The 24,907-nt window shown below is 43.7% G+C and overlaps 1 protein-coding gene across 1 annotated transcript in view; it reads right to left on the bottom strand.

The window, feature by feature from the left end:
* The window catches only part of ATRN (attractin), an 89,062-nt gene that overhangs the window by 30,094 nt on the left and 34,061 nt on the right, over positions 1-24,907 (bottom strand). The window contains exons 3-11 of the mRNA XM_048943615.1: positions 23,502-23,615; positions 15,605-15,733; positions 13,583-13,788; positions 12,403-12,571; positions 11,011-11,101; positions 9,285-9,528; positions 8,000-8,183; positions 6,226-6,380; positions 37-121 (exon numbers count right to left, since the gene is read on the bottom strand). Coding sequence (XP_048799572.1) covers positions 37-121; positions 6,226-6,380; positions 8,000-8,183; positions 9,285-9,528; positions 11,011-11,101; positions 12,403-12,571; positions 13,583-13,788; positions 15,605-15,733; positions 23,502-23,615 — 1,377 coding nt within the window. The remainder of the gene's footprint in view (positions 1-36; positions 122-6,225; positions 6,381-7,999; positions 8,184-9,284; positions 9,529-11,010; positions 11,102-12,402; positions 12,572-13,582; positions 13,789-15,604; positions 15,734-23,501; positions 23,616-24,907) is intronic.

The raw sequence follows: 24,907 nt of genomic DNA, 5'->3' as shown, positions 1-24,907 counted from the left end.
GGCTGAGCTATGAAAAACACTTGTTTGGATTCTCACCTGTTGTACAGCACTGCAGAATGTCCAAACCTGTTCACATCATGATGGAGACCCGGGCGAGGAAGAACAGACCACTTGTTGCAGGCTAGGATTAAAGAGAGGAGATGATTAGCTGCAGGAAATGATTCTGCCTGTACACAAAACACAAAAATCTCTCAAATCAAATGGGGCAGCTGATAAAAGCACTGCAGTATCTGCTTTGTGCACGGCCAAACTGCCATCCATGTCCCAGATGACAGAGGGGGTAAGGAAGGATGTGGTTGTTCTGCACCACCACCTGAACAGTCCAGTTTTGTGGCCTTGTGTGGCGTAGATTAACAACTGTTTATGAGCATGGATGGTGATAGGACAAGGGGGAATGGTTGTAAACTGAGACAGGGGAGGTTTATGTTGGATATCAGGAGGAAGTTTTTCACTCAGAGGGTGGTGAGGCACTGGAACAGGTTGCCCAAGGAGGCTGTGGATGCCCCATCCCTGCAGGCATTCAAGGCCAGGCTGGATGTGGCTCTGGGCAGCCTGGGCTGCTGGTTGGTGACCTGCACATAGCAAGGGGTTGGATCTGGATGCTCATTGTGGTCCTTTTCAACCCAGGCTATTGTATGATGATTCCATGATAGATGGTTGGCTCTTTGGCAATCACGTGTAATTAAATGGCAGCAATGCAAGTTGTTTTCTCTCCTTTGCAAATGGAGTATTTCATTGCATAACAAGTTCTGTTTTTATCTGTTGAGACATGAATTATTTGCAGTTTTGCCCTCAAACCAGCATCACTGAGAACAGAGACTTATCTTCCTCTTCTTTTTCATTGCAATTACGTTCCTAGAGGGTAGATATCCATGTTTTTAAAAATATTTTTCACTCATCATAGCTTCGGGATTTTTGGTTGTTTTTCTCTTTTAATATAATGTGAGATTATTCCATCTTTTTCTATTAGCATAACATTTATAAGTTCTGCTTCATTTCTAACTTGGTTTCTCAGGTAATTTCTTCCTTTAGGCAGCACAGAAAAAACAACCTAAGAAACCTATAACCCACTGAGCAATCAAAGGAACAAAAGCAGGAGAAGTCAGTCCAATTCACAGCACTTCAGCTTTGCAAAGGGAATGGGATCACCTTGGGGGTTAATGTCCCAGAGGCAGTTGTATGCAATTTATGCAATTAAGACAGAAAAGTCAATCTGCTGTAAAGATCTACAGAGCCCCAAAACGCTCGCAGTTTCTAATGCAAGATAAAACTGTTGTTACAGGGAGTGAACCTCTGAAAAAAGAAGTCCATAAGCTCAAACCACTACATAAATAAATCAAGAGGGCAGAGAAAATCAGCTTCATTACTTTACAAAATTTAATTGGAGAGTTGCTGGGTAAGAAAGCTGATCCTCCACTGTGCACCTGCGGAAACTTTTGTTTGAGAGTGCCAGTAAATAGAAGATGTATGACCCAGTTGGTTGGGTTTAACACTTGGTAAATCATGACTCTGAAGTTTATTTTTAAACGTCACTTGCTCTATTTTTGAAGAATTTACCCTATGGAACAAGCATGCATGGTTTCAATTTCCAACAGGAGACCTCAGAATTGGACAGAGATTTGCAATCTTTTATCCAGCAAGTTGTGAGTTATGCAAGGCCAAAAAACATATTTTTCTAGATTAACAGAAGGTCTGGAATGTTTGGCTTTCTAAGCTTCTTTCCCATCTTTAACAGAAGAGTGAGTACAGGAAAAAATGACTGCTTCTAAAACTGCAAAGAATATACTTCTTCCTGACTTAGAAGTTAAGCCAAGCCTAAAGCTTACAATGCAGAGGATTTTATTAAATATGCTACTCAAATAGAATACATATGCTACAAAAACATCTAACCTCCTTCCAATCCTGGCATCAGAACTGAATTTTTGAAGGGAGAAAGAAAAGTTTTAATTTCTCTCCTGTAGGGAGAAGAGACCATTACACGAGCATAGGTTTTGCATGAATATTTCCTGCTGTGTTTTACAAAGAGAAACAACAAAGCTAAAACTTGTTTAGAAATGAAAGCGAATGATTACTTAAACCACAGTAATTGTGACTGGAGAGTTGGGCAGAGAAGAACTTGATAAGGTTTAACAAGAGCAAGTGTAGAATCTTGCACCTGGGGAGGAATCACCACATGCATCAGTACAGGTTGGGGGAAGAACTGCTGGAAAGGAGCTCTGAAAAGAAAGACCTGGGAGTGCTGGTGGACAACAGGAGCCCGCATTGTGCCCTGGTGGCCAAGAAGGTCAATGGGATCCTAGGATGCATTACAAAGAGAGTGGACAGCAGGTCAAGGAAGGTCATCCTCCCCCTCTACTTTGCCCTGGTGAGGTCACATTTAGATCCTGCGTCCAGTTCTGGGCTTTCCATTGCCAAAAAAGACACGGATCTCTGATTCCAGCAGAGGGCCACAAAGGTGATGAAGGGCCTGGAGCATCTCCTGTATGAGGAAAGGCTGTGAGTTCAGCCTGGGGAGGAGAAAACCGAGAGGGGATCTGATAAACATTGATAAAGATTTAAGGGAGGTGGGAGGCGAATGGATGAGGCCACGTTCTTCTCAATGCTGTGCAGCAATAGGACAAGGAGCAATGGCCTAAAACTTGAACACAGGAAGTTCTGCACTGACGTGTGGAAGAACTTCTTTACAGTCAGGGTGACGGAGCACTGGAACAGGCTGCTCAGAGAGGATGGGGAGTCTCCTTCTGTGGAGACACTCAAGACTTGGTTGGATGCCAACCTGTGCAACCTGTTGTAGGGAACTGCTTTAGCAGAGGGGTTGGACTTGATGGTCCCTCGAGGTCCTTTCCAACCCCTGTGATTCTGCATTTTGAGACAAGTTGCCTGAGAAGTTACTATTCTTGTTTTGCATTCATCCCATACACGAGGGATGTGACCCTTTGGAAAGGACAACCTTTGCATTTCGCTGCTGGATTTGATCATAAAGAGATGCAAGGGCTGCAGCCCACCCTTGTCTCCTCTGCTGCTATGAATCAAGGGAAGAAGAGAATTGGATGAAGGCATTTGTCCACCCAGAGAAACAAATGCTAGGAAACTCTTCTATACCGGCCAGAGAGACTGATTTGGAGAATGGGAAGTGCTAAGCAGTCATCGTGGTGCACAGGACACAGGAAAAATACTGTGAGGCTGCTCTACCCAAGTGCTCACCCAACCTGAAAATCAACAAAACCAAAGCTTATCCTGAGAAGCAATGAGAAACACACTCATGTACAGCCAGCTGCACTGTTATCCTCACACCTTCCAAAACTGGCAGAAGGATGGGATAAGCCCCAACCTGGCCAGGTGCAGGGTAAAAGGATAAGAAGCATCAATGCCTTCTCAGATCTATCTAAAAACCCTCTAAGAACCTCTGCATGCCACAAAACAGAAGGCATGTCCTCACAAAACCCAACGCACGTGGCCTGACTACTTGAAAACTTGGGGAGGGCAAGGAAGAAAAAACATGGTAAGGAAAAATAAAACAAGTCACTACAGAAATAACCATTAAGTCACAATTATAAGGAAGAGCTGTCTTTGAAGCCTTTCCTCAACTTGAACTCCAATTTTCTCCACTCTTCCTACCAGGGCCCTAACGCATTCCTGGCTGCGCTTCTGGTCCATTTTCCATAAGTGTTTCTCAGTGAGACAAGGCAAACCATGCCAGTAAAGCTGCCCTGACATGAAGGAGAAAGAAGAAGTGATCTTTTTTCCTTTGAAGAGCTGTTTTTGCCACGATCTGACCTGAGAGTCTCTGCCCCGACGAATGAGGGAAGGAAGAGCACGAGAAGGACTCCCATCACTCTCATGCCAATTGCAATCAACGCAAGCTATAATTCTTGGCATAAAATTGGTAAAAAACTGGGCTGGCAAACTGCAATGAGCAGTTCCTGTAAAAGGAATCGCCTGCTAACTGCACTGAATCAAAATGAACTTCACTACTGGCATTTCTTTTTTCAAATTTGTGTCATTTGTGTTTTACACCTAATAGAGTTCACTGGGTGAGGGAAGACAGCAAAATGTATTAAGAAAAATCTATCCCCATTGATATGCAAGCTGATAGAAATTACTTTCTTGCACTTGTCAAAATACCTCACATACTGAATGTTTCTCAAGTTAAAAACTCAAAATAAAGTTAGCTAAGAGCACATAACAGATTGCACAGGGAGGTGATGCGATATCAAAGAAAGTCGGGGAACAATTCCAGATAGCAAAATAGCACAAGGATGCCAGACTGATCATCAAACTAATCCATTCACTGGCACATTCCCTTCACAAAACAGGAGTGACATCTCAGCAGACAGTCCTTCCAGGAAAGCAGGTTTACGTGATCATTTCTGGGAATAAATCACCAGAACCCTCATTTCAAGAAATAAGGAGCAGAAGACAGAATGTGATGTGAGTACAGAATGGCGTTTTTTGCCAGTGTGAATTATCTGGATTGTGCATGCATTGCCTTTTATAGAATTTCATCTCCTTTTCTTCCTTTTCTTAAACGTGGCCTGTGGACTCCACATTCACAAATAAATGCTGCCCTCTTCTGGCTGTTCACCCCCACCAAAACCTAATCCTTCCAAATAAAATCCGCTTGCTTGGCTTTATGATTAAATACTACTTACGGGGACATTTATGCTTACAAAGCACACGCAAACAGACTGACATTGCAAACAGCTCAGTGAAGCAATAGAGACAGCCCTCACTTCAAACAAGAGCATACAATGGATGAGTTGAGCTCCAGCAATGTCTGGTGCTTGTTACCATCCAAACAGTGCTTCTTCCTTAACTCAGAGATTAAGAGGGGGAGCGGCTGTTTATGAGGGTGGATGGTGATAGGACAAGGGGGAATGGTTTTAAACTGAGACAGCAGAGGTTTAGATTGGATATTAGGAGGAAGTTTTTCACCCAGAGGGTGGTGAGGCACTGGAACAGGTTGCCCAAGGAGGCTGTGGATGCCCCATCCCTGCAGGCATTCAAGGCCAGGCTGGATGTGGCTCTGGGCAGCCTGGTCTGCTGGTTCGTGACCGTGCACATAGCAGAAGGGTTCAAACTAGATGATCACTGTGGCCCTTTTCAACCCAGGCCCTTCTATCTGATTCTAAAGCATGCTCAAAACCTCATTACATCTTTTGGGATGAGACATCAGAAGAATGTGTGTTCTATTCAAGACGTTTTTTAATGTCTAAGGTGGCGTACAAACTGTTGGCCAACAAAACGCTGCTGTATTTGCCTAGAAATCTCTGCAGCAGTTCATTTGCTTGGTAATATGCACTAAGCTAATGTGCTCCTCCTGATTAAACATTCTTCTGCAGTATGCTTAGCAGCGTTTGCTCCGATACACCCAGCATGTAAATCAGGCTTCGGGAAGCCGGGTCCTGCACTTCGGCCACAACAACCCCAGGCGACGCTGCAGGCTTGGGGCGGTGTGGCTGGAGGACGGCGTAGAGGAAATGGACCTGGGGGTATTGATTGATGCTCGGCTGAACATGAGCCGACAGTGTGCCCAGGTGGCCAAGAAGGCCAATGGCATCCTGGCTTGCATCAGAAACAGCGTTGCAAGCAGGAGCAGAGAGGTGATTGTTCCCCTGTACTCAGCATTAATGAGGCCGCACCTCGAGTATTGTGTCCAGTTTTGGGCCCCTCACTGCAAGAAAGATATTGAGGCCCTGGAACGTGTTCAAAGGAGGGCAACAAAGCTGGTGAGGGGTCTGGAACACAGGGCTGATGAGGAGAGGCTGAAGGAGCTGGGAATGTTCAGCCTGGAGAAGAGGAGGCTCAGGGGAGACCTTATTGCTCTCTATAACTTCCTGAAGGGAGGTTGTAGTGAGCTGGGGGTCGGCCTCTTCTCTCGTGTCATCAGTGATAGGACCAGAGGGAATGGTTTCAAGCTACGGCAGGGGAGATTCAGGCTGGACATCAGGAAGTATTACTTTTCAGCAAGGGTGGTCAGGCACTGGAATGGATGCCCAGAGAGGTGGTGGAGTCACCGAGCCTGGGGGTGTTCAAGGAAAGGCTGGATGTTGTGTTGAGGGACATGGTTTAGTGGGAGCTATTGGGAATAGGTGAACGGTTGGACTGGATGATCTTTTAGGTCTTTTCCAACCTTGGTGATTCTATGATTCTATGATTCTAAGGCAGCTCTTCTAAAATGTCCAGGGATATTTTGTGTTGTTCTTATTTCCCCCAAGAACTTACCGATATCATAGGCCATAAAATCGGAAGAAAAGCACTTAGCACCGTGGCTCATGGAGGTGTCGTTGTGCGTGTTCCCTCCAAACACCAGCATGGTTCCACTCATTATCACGGCTGTGTGCAAATAGCGGAAAAATCTGCTGTCTTTAAGAATCGTCCTTCAGAAATAGAAAGATAGGGATTAATGAAACTGATAGGAACCTTGCAAAGGCACCAAATAATAAATCCAAGCTGAAGAAGGAAACTGAGAGGTGGAGGGTACTATTTAATTAGTTTCTCTAATGAGATTGAACAACTTTCTCTGCGGACTGTTCGATTCCTCCCGTAATCTCACTCTCATATTCTGATCTGCTTTCCCATTTATAGGAGAAATACATCTAGGAAAGCAACCCTCCAAAGCCATGGATCTTAATCATCAATTCTTTCCCTAGGGGTTGTGGAGCTTTCACACTAACACAGCTTCGAGCGCAGTCAATTAAAACGTGCTGATACGGACACTGCCTGGGGAGACTGCAGTCCAGAGAAATTTATAGTAATCTAAACCATTTCTTTTAAAATGGGGTGTCATTTCTTGCTCAAAACCAACAAAATATTTCAGGGATATCATCTGTGTACTTGCCAAGAGCAGAGCCCTGCAGCTCAGCACCTGCAAAGCTCAACGCCTCACCCACGGTTAAATCAGGGCTGGCGTTAATCGTGTTACCAATGACCTCGCCTTTAATCAGCATCATTAACAGCACTGAACACAAAGGGTCACTGATAAGGATGAGGAGAGGGCTTTTTTTTTGCCCTAACTTACCATGAAATCCATGGAACATCAGAGAGAGTTGGCAGAGCAAGAAACCTACAGATAAGGACAAGCAGACACCGCTAGGTGCCCTGCTGCAGGGTGACTGCTGCCTGCCCTGCCAGCCAACAAGGCTGACAAAACAAACATAAAAGGAAGCTGCTGCTGAATGCTTTGGGCAGATATTGTCCCATTTGTGATGTTTTCTGCCTATTCAGCCAGATCTGCCAAGCTGAACGGGAAGAACAAATGAACCAAGACAGGAAGTGTGGTTGTCGCTGCATGTGATTGAGCAGGAAGGCAGATTTTTGGCAATTAGTTACTTCACTCATCAGTAAAAACTCACCAACATCTGTTGCAGAAATACTACTTTAAACTCTCAAAAAAACAGAGGGATAGTGACTCAAAATGACACATGGCCATTCAAATACCAGCCTTCGTATTCACACAGAGCCTTTAAAAATAAATTAAGACAAACACAACACTGACAAAAATGTACTTCACCTCTACAGCTTGAAGCTGTGAAGTTTTGCTATAGCTGTATAATAAAACTCACCTCTGGGCAAAAAGCAATCACAGAAGATGTCAGTTTAGGAAATAAACATTTCAAATAATTATGGGGCTGGAAGAAAATGGGGATGCATAGAAATTCTTGTGTGGGATTAATGCAGAATGAATTACCACTCACTTGATTACAGTAGCCACGTTCATATGCATGGTCTGAAGTGCTGGCAAAAAGATACCATCAAACAGTTTTCCTTTCAGCTTTAATACAATGATAGATGAAAAAGGATTTCTTGGCTTGATCACAGCCTTGATTATATGTGACTGCATGATTCTCTTGTCATAAAGGGGCATCAAACTTACAGACAAAAGAGCACACTGTCCTGAATGCAAGTAGCTATGTGCAACTGTACCCTTATCACACAACCCATCCTCTTTTCCACTACATACAAAAGTGAGATGCATACAGGAACAAGAAGTACTCACCACATCCGGGAATCAACTTCATATCTGTAGAGGTCATCTGCTAACCTGTATTTGTTGGCACTGAATGCCTTGTAACCTCCGTGGATATAAATGGATCTTGTATGTGGATCATAAACACTACTGTGACCATACCCTCCCTGTACCAAAGCTCCACTTGTCTGTAAGATGCTCCACGTGTTTGTGGCTGAGAAATGAAAAAAAGTGAGTGACAAAACACAAGTTAATTTACCTCTGTTAGTAACCTATCGACAAATCTGATGATGAAACAAATTGGGTTTCACTTGGCTCAGAATTAGATACCTTCTCTATGATTTGACATCCAAAAATATTCTCCTTCAAGGAGTAAGTATGCTGCAAAGAATTATTGCCAAGTGTTTTTAATTAGACCAGAAAAATCTCGTTTACAGTCACTTATTAAACGTTGCAGACAAGCTAAGTAAATGAGAGATAAAAAGCACAGAAGGAATATATTGCATCTCAGTGACATGAAAATGACAGCACTGCAGCTTGATTCAGAATTGTACCCGAGAGCACTTTTATTTTAAATATTTAAGGCCAGACTGCACAGAAGTTAAGGATGATTATGAAGAGCACTCTAGTTAGAAACTAACATGTGATTAATGACTCTATATTCTTGCTCACTAAAATAACATTTGTTTGGTACGTTCCTTACGTGGTCAGCAGAACAAGGACATGCCTCCAGAGAGCCATTTCTGGCCATTTCTGAGCAGCTGCCTTAGGCAGCACCTCATCTGGAGAGCTTCCTATGCTTCTCCATTGCTAACAGTGGAAATCTCTGCATTCTCAAATCAGAGTCTGGACTGTTCCCAGAGATATGGGACAAATGGGAGTCCAGAAAGTTATTCTCCTTTTCCCCTAAGGATTCACTAATGACTGCTACAGAGGTTGGGATATTGAGTTAAGTGGATGCTTGGTCTGAATTGTTACATCCATTTTTGTACTCGGAGGAGGCAGAAGTAATTTTGAAAATGTTTGCTTTGCAAGAAAGAGAAAGGAAAATGAATTTAGATGTCTCACAGTTATCCTGCTTCACCTCTCAATTACAGCTTTTTCATCTTTGGGATCCAATAAGCTGCATAAAGCTGCAAGTACATGGCTGTCTGCTCACACAGCTACACAAACACTAAAAGTAGGACTGAATTTCTCATAAATACAACTGAAAGGAGAAGAACGCAGCCACCCCCTGTGTTGCAATCTGGATATGCATCATCTCAGCAATTTCCAAACCAGTTGCTAACAAATGGTAGGTGGGGCCCAAACTCACCTAAGTTGTACTCCTGGACGTTGCTGATGTACCCATAAAGGGGACAGTGCCCAAAGATGACAAGCATGACCACGCTCTCATCCTCCAAGGTGACAATGTGTGCTGAATGGCCAACCACAGCGTACTGCTCCTTGGCTTTTGGTGCTGCCTGAGTCCAGGACTGGCTGGGAATGTTAAACACCCACAGCTGGCTGCTCACATTCCCCGTGGCATCTATTTTTCCACCATACATATATATGTCATCCTAAAAGAAGAGAGATTTAAAATGAGCCCAATGGGTTTGGCATTTAGGAAACAGCCTGGCAAAAGAGGCACTTAAGATGGAAACTCCTCTGTTGTCAGCACATTCAAAATTTTGTCTACCAGGTAAAAATAGAAATTAAGTGCTTTTGGAATGAAGAGTGCTAGGATAGTTAAACTAGGTTTTATTAATCATGCTTTAAGAGTGAAGCTCCTGAAATCTTCTCTAGTTTTATCTGTGGGTTTCTCCAGATGTCTCACAGTGACTCATGAATACCAAGGGTCCACAGGAGCCCCACTCTGCTGCTAACAAGATGGTAACCTTGGAAAGGGAAGCTCTACTGCTATAGCTGGTGCTGCTTGGAAAACTGCAGAAAAGAACTGCCTGTCGCTGACAGTGAACATACTACAGTGTCTGACTTCCAACAGTTATCCTTTTTCATACAGAGGGTGGTGAGGCACTGGAACAGGTTGCCCAAGGAGGCTGTGGATGCCCCATCCCTGCAGGCATTCAAGGCCAGGCTGGATGTGGCTCTGGGCAGCCTGGGCTGCTGGTTGGTGACCTGCACATAGCAAGGGGTTGGAACTGGATGAGCACTGTGGCCCTTTTCAACCCAGGCCATTCTGTGATTCTGTTTCTATCCTCAGAACATGCACCAGTAACTTGCAGCCAGGGATTCCCATCTTTCTCAGTTTTTTTCCAGGGTTCTGTTTGTGGATGGTGCTGTCTGGACTTCTTCAAGTTTTTAAAATCATGTTTAATATGAGCTTCCATTGCAATAACCTACTTAACAATCTAAAAAGTCAAGGATCAACGAAGCGATAGGTCACTTTATTCTCAAATGAACCAGCAAGCCAAAGACCTGGCCATTCTGCTCTCATGTGGTCTGCACCCACAGGAAGACACTGCAGGTGAGAAATGAGGTAAGAAATGGTCAAATCCATTTATTTTAGATGCTGGAAGAACAGATTCATGGATCTACTGCAAAACAGACTCCAAAAATCCTTAACTCACCAGCTCTCCTACTGTGCTTTGGACAACAGATGCTTCAAAACCAGACCCTTGGGAGCTCACAGCAATCGTGTGGTCTACACGAAAGGCAAATGGGAAACTGGCTGGATGTGGCTCTGGGCAGCCTGCTCTAGTGGCTGGCAACCCTGCACACAGCAGGGGGATTGAAACTAGATGATCATTGTGGACCTTTTCAACTCAGGCCACTCTATGATTCTACGAACCAGGTGAACTCCAATAAACCCCAACCATCACACACATCTTACATAATCCTTAGGATGTCTGAGAAAAGTGGGAAAGGAGGAACACACAAGCAAAGGCACTACAGCCTCCTAGGACCCCAAGCCAAGGATTCCCTGCAGTGCACAGACTGCATTACCTATGGACAAATCCTGGAAGGAGAAGTTTCTCCCAAAGCAAGACTGAGCTGTGGAAAGGGATGGGTAGGGTTGGGATGAAAAGCACTGAACATACCTTATGTAGTGCCAGTGAATGACCGTATCTCATCTCTACTGAGTTCACAGTGTTGTTCAGTGGAAGCCACTCTTCAGAAATAAGATCATACCTGTGTAGTAAAAATGGAAAAGATTTCCAGAGAAGTTGATACCAAGTTGAGAAAATTCATGTTTGTTCTTTCTAGGGGTTGGAAATTCTTTTATTTTACAGAAGTCCTATCAAGATTTCAGCATACACCAAGTATGCACACACACTGCTTATGGATTAAAAAACAAAATCCCATCAAGTCTACTCAGCATCCACATCTTGATTGGCTTTACCCTGAGTTTTCCTTTCCTGCAGAACCAAGAGATGATGCACTGCCTCTATGCTATAACTTACAACAGATGATCCATCCCAAAGAGTAGAAAAAGGTTACTCGAAGCCCAGGTAAATTCCAATTACTTGATAAAAATAAAACTGCCACTGTTAGAAGGCACTTTTAATTATGTCTTTGTCATTCAAGCATATTTTTTCAGAGAACTTGAAATAAGATAAAAACTCTACCCTGAAAATGGCCTCTGGCTTTTCAGATAAACGAATGAACTATATTTGCCAGACTTACAGCTGTGCAAGATAAAATAATCTCTGAGAAAGTCTTTAATGAAGGCACAGGTTATCAGTTGAAAAATCAGGCATGACTTTGAAAAAGCAAACCATGAATGTAATCTGCAACTATTTTACAAGAATGTATACATTTGCAGCTGCCCTGTAACTCCTGCTAAATAAAAGCACAGCTCTGACTTAGGTCAATGGAAATGAAAAACTCAGTTTTTGCCTGGATCTCCCACAATGACATCCAGTTCAAGAGAAAGCCTGAACGTGTTTTTATGGGGCATTCCAATGAGGAACCACAATTATTGTTTGGTATCCTAGCTAACGTTCAGTATCCCAAACAGTCTGCATGAATGGCATCATCCTAAGTGCCATTCCCAGTTTGGTATCCCATTCCCTACACATAAACAGTCACATCCCCAGGAATCATTGTGTCTTCATTAAGGAATCAAACACTGAATACAGACAGACACAATATAAGGAAGGGCTAATAAAACAGAAGCAAAACTGGATTGCAAGGCTAGATGTAATTTACAAGCCAGCCTACAAAACATACAGTAAACAGCTGAATGCTGTCACAAGCAGATGAACCAAAAACTCACAGAGCAACAGAAGCTTATACTTTTCTTCTCCAATATTGCCTACTTTATCAGCATTTTCCCACACCTCCAACCTTGAGTTTAAGTTTTATCACTGTTATTTCCCCTTGGACACGGAGCATAAGCCAAAGCACAGTGTGTCAGGTAGCATTTTCTAAAAATAATTCTCAGATCTCTGTTTTTGTGCTTAGATTCTGTTATTGGGGTTTATACTCACGCTAAAACCTTCTGAGAGTCAGAATGATTGAAGACGTAGCCTCCAACAATCCACATTTTATTGTCGTGGATGACGGTTTTGTGAGATGCTCTAGGAAGTTTTGGAAGAGAATATTCCTCACGGGTCCAAAACGACCGATTTGCAGGAACGGGAATTGAACAGCCAGGACCTAGGAAACAGTTTTAGAAGTTAAGCAAATGCTTTCCAAAGTCAGCATTTCAGCTAGAGGTCAGTATCCCGCACATTGGTGGCAAAGAGCACGGCCTGGTGGAAGTTGTGCTCATCAGAAATGATCTACAATGGATACGATGTGAAGGGACTCCTGTGATGGAACCATAACCATATACTACAAGAGGCTGTAGAAGGAAAAAGCAGATCCAGACCAGGCAAAGCTGTGATGAAGCAAAGCAGACACCCAGCTCTGTTCTCTGCCCCTGTGATGATAGGGAAATGGTGCAGACCCCTTCCCACTCGACAACACAAGGCCATCTACCTCCCACCACCTTTCTGCCTGCCATGTACCCTCAGGAGCCCCAACACTCAAGGGTCATACAGCACTGTTTGCTGTCTTTCCTGTTTTTTGTTCCTCCCCTTTCCAGCGCCATGTTTTTTATGAACTGTTCACTTCTTGTTTTATCTATATTTCTGCTGCTCTTAAAGCAGCTTCACTGCCAGGGTTCCCTTCAGAGCTACTTCCTACTCTGTGGGACCCCATTAAGAGCCACAAAAGAGGAAAGTTTGGAGAAGCCACACAATATCCCAAGTTGGAAGGGACCCATAAGGATCACTGAGTCCAACTAGAGGACCCACAGAATTTCGTCCACGCTTCAGATCTTCACAAAACAATCAAAAAAAGCAGCACACGGTGGCCAATTTGGATCTTCCAGCTCCCCGAGGCTTAAAGGTTGTGGGTGGATCAGTTTTGATTATTATTTTTTTAATTATTGTTCTCAAATTTCATTTTAATCTGATGCTCTCATACGTCAAGTTGGCAACTTTGCATGGTAGCACAGCTGCTAACAAGAACTTCTTCCCAACAATCTGTTAATAGGAGAAGCTGGATGGAAGCTTGATTTTCTTCCCAGTTAAAGCATAAACATTTGTCAAGAACAGTCTCAAACACTTTCAAGAACCACATACATCCTCTTAACAAGAGGTTCTTCACAATATTCAGACTTACCTTGCCAGCCTGCAGAGCAAACACATGCTTTAGTATCATTGAAGTTGCAAAATCCCCTCTCTGGTGCCCCACAGTCATCTGTGCAGTAGGGAATATCACAAGCTTCTCCCTTCCAGTATTTGGCACATTCACATTCAAGAGCATTGCTGCTGTTGTTGAGCCTGCACTCTCCTCGGCCAGAGCAATTATTGGGACACGTATTGAAACTGCAAACGTCAGGGAAAGAAGGTTCATCAGTAATGAAACAGGCTCCCCTTATTAACTAGTACAAGAGTGATGCTGAACAGAAGCTAATAGAGCAGTTCAGTTGTTTGTTATTAAGCAAACCAAGAATCATCTGGAGTTCGATGTGATGGACCTGCATTTGTTCTGTACCTATAATGTGCAGAGCTGCCCCACTTCATGAGTTAAACCTATGTAAAATGACCAGGGTGACTTTTAGCCAGTTGTAATGCTAACAGATTGCCTCAAAATCACCAACAGTAAGTGAAGAATTCCATCAGCACACAAGGCTTTGGTGGTGGCTCTGCAGTGTAGGCTTAAGCTGCTCACATTCAGATGCTGTTCTAGGATCTGTTTATACAATGAACACGCTTGAGACGAATCCCAAGCCAAAGGTGTGTTTCTTCTGAATCATTTCTAATTCTATAACTTTGGCAATTTAACTGAGGCAAAATCAGACACATTCTTGCTGAGGACCCAAAGGGTCAACTCAAGGACTGCCCAAAAACTCAAGGACTACTTCTCAATATTCTTACTGTCAAGCAACAGGTGAATCACTGGGTTCAAGCCCATGATTTCACAATATCTGCCTCCAGTAGTAACTCTAAAGACCATTAAACTCAAAAGAAATAAATCATTACTCCTCAAAAACATTAAGAGGAAATCTAGTAACTAGAACTGACAGGAGAAAAACATACAAAACAGTACCTGAAGATGGTTTGAAATCATCAAGAGAAGAGTTAAAGACACATTAAGAAGTTATAGAGAAAATTATAAAGGCAGATTACGCTTGGAGAGAACTTCATAGAATTTCAGAATGTTATCAGTTGGAAGGGAGCTTTAAAGGCCATCTGGTCCAACTGCAATGAACAGGGATGCCTACAGCTACAGCTTCACCACCATCGCATCAGTGCAATGCTGACGGCTGGCAGTAGATGGTGTCATGGTTTATGGTATCAGCCAACCTTTCAAAATGAACTGCTTCAGCTCCCGTGTTTCAGGCAACAAGGCAAAAGCTCGTTTCCTTCTGGATGCCCCACGTTTTTCTAACAGTTGACTGCATTTTGAAGTGCTTAAAAAGGAGGAAAGCACCAAAACTGGCTTCAAAACTGAGCGAACTCAATTTAGTTGGTTGTGACCGAGGACTTTGCAGCTGGTTCTTTCTGAAGATAGAGCTAAAAACTTCTTAAATTTACACCCAAATTAAAGTCTCCTGGTGCAGCACATATGTCATTTGTATGAGCATATGTATATGTTTCCTATTTTAAATATGAAACAAACAAAAAAACCCAAAACAGAACAAAACCATTCTAGAATAAGAAGTCAGACTCAGCCATTCACTCCAATTAAAAGCAGAGTTCCATGGTTAACTGCTGAAGGGTTCTCAGTAATAGGTCCCATCCAGTGTCCCAAGTGAAATGCAGGCACTAAAGCAAAAGCATTTCTGTGCAGAAGCATCTCTGCAAAATGCATAAGGACACACAATATATCAGTTCTGCCTGCCTGAATACGATCACATAAAATCTAATCATATAAAATAAATACTATGATGTCCTTTCTGAGCAAACATTTGCCCACACTCACAATTGACAACTGAAGCTGACGCTGAGCACATTACAGTTATTAGCCAGTGTAAGAGTATAATAAAGATAGAATCTAAATTCAAGTATCTGCTCGTAATTACATGCTTCAGTGGCAATTGCTTTTTCCAAGACAAGATTGAGGGAAGAGGAAACCTCCTTCTGCTCAACCTGCAACATTTATGCAATGTACAAATCACTTTGGAGTGGTACCACTTACTTATACGTGATGTTAAACCCTGTCAAATTATAAGCAGCATCACTGAAGAAATGCAGAAGAGCATATCCAGAAGTAGCTACAACTTCTGGGACCGTTTCATTGCTGTCCTTCTCAGGAACAATCAGACCACTGCAAAAGAGAAAAAAGGTAGAAATGAAACAAAAGGGAGCAAAACAACGAGAGCAAACACAGTATGCATATAGGTATGAATAGAAAATTGAAACCAAAAGTATTCATTTGCATCTATTTCAAGTATAACGAATTTGCATACAGTAATTACCATTTTCACAGGGCAGTTATTAGACAGGTTTTCTTCAACAGAGCTCCTTAAACATTTCAAAAGAAAATACATCAAACTTGTGAGCACACTCCAACAAACCCATTCCAAATGAAGTAAGAACACACAAGACCTCTCAGAAAGAGAAAACTGCATTCCACAGGGACCAGTTTATTAACACACGTCTTAATTATGTGCCAAACAGAGGCCACGTTACCGACCAAAGAGTCCTAACAAATCTCAGGGCACTGAAAACAGCATTACCACTGCTGTCAGCACGCGTGATTTCGGCATGAAAGAAGGAATGACTGAAGAAGGAATGCAAATAGAAAACCCTGAAGTAGCCAAGTGGGTTCCCCTGAAAGATAAATGTACAATAAAAGTGTTTGAGTAACCCTGAAGCTGTCTGCAATCATTGCTTTCCTATACCTATAAAAACCTACTTTCCTCTCTTGCTGTTCTTCAACAGTTTAAACAGGATCTGTTCCTGAAACAAGGTGACACATTTCAAGACAGAAATTAATGTCACAGAAGCACAGAACCCAAGCCAAATGACAGGACTGTCAAACCAGGCATCTCCCTCTAAGCAAATCCTTGGGAAAGACTGCAACAAACGAAGCAAGCACAGAGCATGCTGGTGGTGTAGTTATCCAGCTGCTGGAAACCCACAGTTGAGGCACTTTCTGACCTGCAGAATGCAATCTATTTGCTTTTTCTTTGCCTGGATCATCTGCAGCAGGCAGATCAGCAATTCAACTCTGCAGTGATAGAGGGAAGCCCTTGCTGGCTTCACATCTGCTTGGGCTTCTCCACTGTGAGAAGTCAGTATAACCACTCTTACTCACCACTTTCTGCCACCTCCTGTTGTGTAGAGCTCTATCTGACTCATCACATCCATTCTTCCCACCTTTTTGAACCTGAAAGGCTGCCACGCTCCTTATCCCCATCTCATCCTTTGATTTCATGCTTGTGATCAACCCCAACAGGCTTCCAAGTTCTGTCAGATCCTTCCAGTTTGAGGAGAGAGGTGGACAGAAACGAGGATGGTGGCCAAAACCATTTATCTCAATGCGACAGGTGATGGGACACAAGGAAATGCTCTCAAAATGCACCACACTGGAGAGAGGGGAGAATTTCTTCACTGAATGGTCAAGAATAGGAGCAGGCTGCCCAGGGAAGTAGTGGTGTCCCCAGCCCTGAAGGCATTCAAGACATGTGCCAATGAAGGACATGGCATAGGGATGGGACTCCACGGGTCACGCTGATGCTTGGACTTGCTGCTCTTGAAGGTCTTTTCCAGCCTAGATAAGCCTTTGATTCTATTCTAGCAGGCACAGTACTCTTTTATAGAATATACTGTCTAAATACTGGAAGTAAACCAGCAAGAGTAAATGTCTCTTGAAAAAAATGAACCACTCACAATTTACCTATTGCACAAAATAGCTTCCATCTGAAAGGGAATGCTTATCCCTCTTTTAACAGAAGCCTGACACCCATAAAACAAGGTTAATTCCTCCCTTACACAAGACACAAGAGCAGTCATAACTCTGAAGGTCTATTGAATCTTTTTTTAATCCTTTACCTAAGCAAAGTATATTATCTACAACCACCTATTAATAGCTGGCTGCTATTTTTCTTACACAGAAGTAATTTCCCCCCCAGTCTCCATCCTGTTTCCATCAAAGGCCAAGCCCAAGCTTTCTGAAAGCAGAGCCTCCAATATTGCACAAATATGGGGTCCTAGAAAAGCAGAACCCAGCTTGCACTCCAGGGATCCTGCACATCCAGGGGCAAGAGCAGCTAAAAGCAAGGATGAAAAGAGTCTTTCCCCTTAAAAGATCTTATTTTTCCTCTTTTCAGAGTTATTCAGAACAGGGAGCTTTGAAGATGGCTGCTGGCACAGGTTAAGTGCATTTCTACACCTACGGAAAGAACCCACAGCTGACCACAGCAACCCATTCACATCACCTGTAAAACACTTTTTGTGACCTAAATTTTTCTGTGCCTGTAATACAATACAATGATGTGCTTGCAGAGATCCCGACTGAAGGCTTTTGCTGTACAACGGTGGGGGTGTTTGCCCTACAAATGCCAGAGGCACATTACCTATGTCAGGGTAAATATCCAGCCTGCACAACGGCCCTTTCTGCACAAGTCATCCCACTGACCCAACCTCATGCTTCGTTTCACCAACGTGCCATAATGATGCTGTGACCTCACCCCGTGTTTTGGCTAAACAACAGCAGCACATTTGCAGATATGGAGCTCAATACGTATTTCCTTGTGAGGAGGCCAATTATTTTTCCCTTTCAGATCTCAAGGATACAGGATTAAAAGGCAAAACGCACTGCTTTTTTCTACGCGCATCAGAGGTGCCGGCTTCGTTGTGAAATTTCAGACTTCTGATCTGCAGATGATCTCTCCCAAAAGGCCGTCTCCCAGAATATCAAAGAACAAAAAGCCTAATAAACTTCTCTTTGCTGTTTGCTTCATATACAGTTTTCCTTTGTAATGCAAACTGTAGGACAGCACGCCTCCACCGCAGGAAAACAGACATCTGAATAGAATTGAGGGAAAGGCAAACTACAGCTCGGGGACCAAAAACTCCTTTGTTCTGTTTTATTCTCCTTTGGTCTCATCCTTCCAACATATATCCCTGATACGACGCAGGAATTCAGCTGGAAGGCCCTGCAGCAGGGAGAGCAAAGCAGCAAACACCAACCAAAAGACAGAACAAACAGCAGGAATGAAAGCACACGCTATCCCCCTCAAACCATCTTCTCTAATAATATAAATGCTTGTGTTGGTCATTTTCTCTTAGAAATCTCACTTTGGGGATTTGCTTGGTAAGAAGGCAAGTACTTCCACAGCATTAGTTCTCCTTCTTCCTTCCTTCCTCACTACCTTTTTTTGCTTCCCTGACGTTCCCTGTGTGCTGATGGCACTTCCGAGGCACAGACAGACAGACAGATAAGGAAAGCAATCGTGTTTTATGTTGCTACACGGGTATTGAGTGGTAGAGTGAGATTCAAATGAATGACCTGTGTGATTTATCCCACCTGCACAAGTTTAACACTGGAACAGGCTGCCCAGAGAGGCTGCAGAGTCTTCTATGAAGATATTCAAGACCCATCTGGATGCTGACCTTTATGACCCATCGTAGGGAATTGCTTTAGCAGGGGGTTGGTCATCTCTTTGAGGTCCTTTCCAACCCTTAGGAAAAAAATCCTGCAGGCACAATCTGAATAACAGCTTATGGAAAACTTCCCTTAAACAACAATCCAGAATCTCTCGGGCTCTGGCCAAGATCATTCTGTTTCACAACACGCCATTTCCATTTGGTTTTGAAAGCTGCAGACCATTTCGCAACCACCACTACTCCAAAGCAAACAAATACTCCTACTCAGCCAAGCTGTCCAATGGCACTGCTTCTTAGAAGCTGTAAGGCAAGCCCCTGTTTTGGCCTGAAACACTTCCATTTGCTGCGCACTGGACTTGTTGAGTCAGTGAAAACAACAGTAGGGCACCCAACTTTGCCATCACCCACACCGTGCCCTGATCTCTTTCCCTGCACCACACACCAATAGGAATTAGCTAAAATGAAGGGCATCTCCTTCCTTCCTTTTCCTTCATTTGCTATGGTAGCAGGACGAGGAGCACAGATTCATCCTTCACCCTCGAGACAGAACCTGCCAGGAAGGCAGAGATGAAAAGCAAGGAGGAAGATGGGAGCTGTGTACAGAGAGGGGGGAATGCAGGATTCACATCACAGGGAAGCAGAAGGATGAAGGTGACACCAAAACTTGATGGCATGTTGGCTTCTCAGTCTCCTGACACAGAGTGCAAAATCATTCTTTTTAGTTTATCTGGGTACATGTGTGCAAAACTGCACCTTATTAAAGCATTCCCCGTGCGTTAGCCATGCTCCCAACAGCAAAAAAACAAGCGTAAAATAAACAAACCCAAAATAGAAGTTACAGCAGATTAAAAATAAATCAATGCCAAAAGAAAACGGCGGAGGAGGATAAGGAAACAGATCTCAAGTTTCTGTTCTTAAAGGAAAAGCTAACGTGCTTGTGCGAGGAGATGACTCCCAGAAGTGGGCTCTTCAGCAGACAAAGCTGGTACAATACCAATTACCAAAAACCAATCCAAGTGATTACTGAGAGCTGGCAACAACCAAAGCAAGCCTATTTCTTGAAAGCATCTTCCCTGTTTCATTAAGGACAGCAATAAGCACTGCTGCTGCAGCGCCTGCAAGGGGCACACAGCATCGGTGGCACTGAGGGATGTGGACAGTGGGCACAGTGAGGCTGAGTTGGGGACCATAGTGGCCTTTTCCACTCCAGAGGCATTCTGATTGAGCAAATCACACTTATTCAAAGCATCAGCTGCCTCACAGGCAGCATACAGGGTAACTGCCAGTGAGGGACATTGTGCAGCAGGTCAATTAATGCTTACAAGCAACACAACACAACTGAGTGCAGGGTGTGAGCAGGGTTTGCAGAGTGGTTCAGGAAGGGTGCTGAGGACAAAGCAGAAGAAAGCACGAGCATTTACACGTGCCTGTGGCAGCAATACGAGTTATGATTAATGGCACTGAAAGAGAGGCTTGGGGGAGTGGAAGGAAAACAAACCCTAACACAGGAGTGGGGTCAGAGGAGACGCAACATGCGTGCACAGTGAAGGAGGAGAAGCGAAGAACAGGAAGTTTCTAACTAATGTGCTGAGGGAAGTGGAACCCAGAGGTCTCATGAGACTGTACTGGTTCCAACTTGAGGTCCCCAGCACAAAACAGACTGGAGCACATCCAGCCAGTGACCAATCTGATGGCCAGGGGCCAAACAGATGAGGAAGGCAGAATCACAGAATGGCTGGGGTTGAAGGGACCTCAAAGATCATCAGTTCCAACGCCCTGCTGCACATGGGGTTGCAAAGCACTAAATCAGACACTAAATCAGGTTGTCCAGGGCCCCATCCAACTTGTCCTGGCTTTGGGTTAGGGCCTTGAATGTCCCTTCCAACGCAACCACCCCACGTTCTGACTCAAGCTGGGTTTGGCAGTGCCACATCTGATGGGCAGCAGCCAGTGAAAGGGGACTGCTCCCATGTGAGGATGGCAGGGCAGCTCACAGGCAGCAATGTCCGTGGGGCAGCCAGTGCCATCTGTCAGTGCTGTCGCTGTGACCATCCATCTGTGCCCAACACCACAGCGAGGTGCTTCGGGGCGGCCAAAGGTCTTGCAGAAAGAGGTCGTTGTGAGCAGGAAGAACACAGCATGCTGACCAGCCCAAAACAAAGGTAAATGCTCAAGAGCAGCTCCAGTAAACGTTTAACATGGAGCAAAAAATAGCAGCAACGAAGTTCACAGATGACAGAGTGTAAGTTATTTAGATTTCACCATTCAGTGCTGATGAGAACACTAGATTTTAATTAGCTCCCTGCTCCTTAATTGTGTATCTGAAGCAAAATATTTAAACAGCATTACGTTGCCTATGATTGCCAGTATAAACCAGCAAATGCATTTTTGACAACGCTTCATAGAAGCAAAGCTTAGCATGGTACAGGATGGGACCACCCCACACACTCAGGCTACAAGGAGTTCAGTAAAGAGTTGATGGCAGATATTCTACATACATGTTTGTGGCAGAGGAATTTGGAGCTCTTGGAGTAGGTCCAGAGGAGGGCAATAAGATGATCAGAGGGCTGGATCAGCTCTGCTGTGAGGAAAGGTTGAGGGAACTGGGATTGTTGAGCTTGGAGAAGAGAAGGTTCTGGGGAGACCTCACTATGGCCCTCCATACTTGAAGGGAGCGTATGAACAGGAGGGGGAACGGCTGTTTATGAGTGAGGATGGTGACAGGACAAGGGGGAATGGTTTTAAACTGAGACAGGGGAGGTTTAGGTTGGATATTAGGAGGAAGTTTTTCACCCAGAGGGTGGTGAGGCACTGGAACAGGTTGCCCAAGGAGGCTGTGGATGCCCCATCCCTGCAGGCATCCAAGGCCAGGCTGGATGTGGCTCTGGGCAGCCTGGGCTGCTGGTTGGTGACCCTGCACACAGCAGGGGGTTGGAACTGGATGAGCACTGTGCTCCTTTGCAACCCAGGCCATTCTACGATCTAGGACTCTGTGAAATTTCTTTCTTGCAGCTAACATGCATAAAACTGATTTCAGTTGTTCCATAGCCCCAGTGCTGAGGATCTCCAGGATAAACATCATATTTTAAACAAATGCATGTGAACACCAGAAGGCTGAGAAAGTTAAAGAGAGCAGAGAAGGAAGTGAGGTTTAAAAGAAAAAAAAAAGAAAGCTGAGCCTTGGAGAGTTCTGGGAGGAATTTACAGTGTTTATCAACAAACTCAGAAAGCTGACAGTGCCCAGAGGTACAAAGCTCAATCTTGCAAGTCCTCCGGCACAGTGCAAAAATAGTGAAGAGCAAAAGATGGCTTTGGTTAATGTTAAAACTTAATACGAGCCAAGAAAATAAATAAAATGTGAACACTGCTTGAGAAATCGTAGAGCATTTATTTTTGTACTGGAGAAAAGTATTTTTCAACAGATGCCTTTTTCGCACTTGATCAAAATTAGAAGCATCTGCTGTTTCCTGAACTTGGTTTAGTGAACAACACAGCACAGTACTAATGAAGATAAAACTCAAATGTCATCTAAAGAAGCAATTAGAAAAAAAAAAAAGTTTTTTTTCCTACCTCAAAAATGTTATTGTATTAAGCTCACGCTTGCTTGTCCTCGGGCACAGACTTCCCAGTGATTTACAGACGATTTTCAAGTCTGAACTGTAATTGTTCATGCTATGAACTACTTCTAACCTCAATTTAAAAAGCCTATTAATTTTTGGAAAACACACCAGGAACTGCAGGCACAAATCAAGATCATTTCACCTTTTCAACGGCGTATTAAAAATTACCTCGATTAGAGCAAAATGACTCTGAGTCAAGATGACATTTCTTCCTCTTCATGCATATCAATTCAGCACACGATACCAGGAGAGGGATTCCAGGTTCTTTTTAGCAGAGAGGTGGCTTCTTCTTCTCTTCAAATGGGGAGAGATGGCCCTAACGCTTTGTTTGCATGCTCTGCTTTAACCTCAGGTTAGAGTTTGGAGGTTTACAGGCTGACTTACCACTGCTGTTTCTGAACACCAAGATGCTGTTCTGTAAGAACCACATGGCTGCAGGACTGATTAATTGGCTTCTGCCTTGTGTCAGCGTGAACATGCCACAAGCTGAACTTAAGTCACAGTCATGCTCAATAAATGGGGCAGTTTGATGCTTCTGAAGGAGCCAGCACACCAAATCACCCCCAGCACAACCAGATGACAATGACTGTGCCTAAAATAATCAGGATTTGGAAGGGAAAAACTAATACTTTCATGCTACAGTGTAGTAACATGATCTGTTCATTGTAAAAGCAAAAACAACTCCATAATTGTTGATGCTGCCGATGACTGCACAAAAGAACACTGTATGTGCTGTACTGGCAGTATTATATATTTAGGTTACTGGAACATATTTATGCTGCTAAAAGCCACATCTGATTCAGGCTCCAAGTTAAAGAAATAGCACTGCTTACAGTTAAGACTCTTAACAAGTGAACTTACCTAAAAGCTGCCAGTAAAGGAGCGTAAATTGAATCTCCATCATACACATATAAGTGGTCCCAACTGCACTCTGTGGCAAAGTGATTGAATCGAAGCCTCAGGATTGTGTTTGGCCTGTAAAAAAAAATAATAAAGAAGAATTAAAAGATTTGGAATTAGCCACTCCACACACACAGCAAAGTCCTTCCAACAAGCTCCTGCAATGTGAAGCATGCCTCTAAACAAGACTGAAACAGTTTTAGTGCAAATGTAGATGCATCAAACATGTCATGGCTTTCATTTTTGGCACGCACGCTCCACTGTTATTAAGGGAACAGATTCTTTACAGTCAGAAAAACAACTGTGTCCTTAAATCTTCCCCCACCACAGAGGGCAGAAATTGAAGAGCACGCACAACCAGCCCACTGCTCTTTACCTCTAATGATAGGGCTCTGCAGGGGTAAGCAAAGAAAATCTGCACATACAATACATGTAAAGAATCACAGCCACCATTAAACAATCCTTTTTTTCCTACTTCAAGGGATTTTCTGCAGATTGACACAATTATGATGGACTATTTAGTTGCCTGGAAGCTGGCAGAAAGCTTTCTTTTATTAACTTATCACCCTATCACTTCTGCAGGATCTTGAAAGGCCGTCTTGAAAGAAGTCCTTCTGAACTGGAAATCAGAAACATAAGGGTAGTGAAGCACTGGCATAGGTTGCCCAGAGAGGTGGTGGAGGTGCTCCACCCCTGCTGACACCCAAAGTCAGGCTGATGGGACTCTGGGCACCTGTTGGAGCTCTGGGAATGGGACCAGATGGCCTTTAAGGGTTTCTTCCAACTCAAACCATTCAACAATTGAATGTAGATGTGTGACCTGAAATGTATCAGCAAGAAAAATGTTTGGTTTACTCACCAATGTTCCTTCCATTCGATGCACAAAAGGTGCCCACAAAGCCATAACCGTGCAATGAACGTTTCGATACCATTAATTTCACTGCTCACACGTAAAGATACATCTAAAGAGAATCCCTCCAGAGCCACAGCAGAAATCTCATTAACACTCAGCTCAGGGAGGGTGAAAACCCCACCAGCTTTGTGCTTGGACCTGAGATGAAAGGCTCTGAATCCATAGCCACGCTGCCTCTTCCCACCCATGGCCAGAAAAGGATAGATGAAAGTGATTAGGATCTCTCAACAGTACACTGCCCTTGGGTACAGATGAAATCGCTGTTCATCCTAATCAAAGAAATTAATACAATGTCAGCCTGCCATCGAGCCCTTCTTTCTAACAGAAGAGGAATTCTTTAGGGAGTTGTTCTGCAAGAGAATGCTTTTTGATAGGCACGCTGATCTTCTCCATGCCTTTGGAAAAAGAGAGGCAGGTGCAACTCAAGGATAACGTCTCGCTGAAGGAAAAGTAC

Source organism: Lagopus muta, chromosome 4, assembly GCF_023343835.1.
Source record: "Lagopus muta isolate bLagMut1 chromosome 4, bLagMut1 primary, whole genome shotgun sequence".
NCBI lineage: Eukaryota > Metazoa > Chordata > Aves > Galliformes > Phasianidae > Lagopus > Lagopus muta.
Note: the sequence above shows the minus strand (reverse complement) of the source record. Positions and strands in the feature narration are given on the sequence as shown.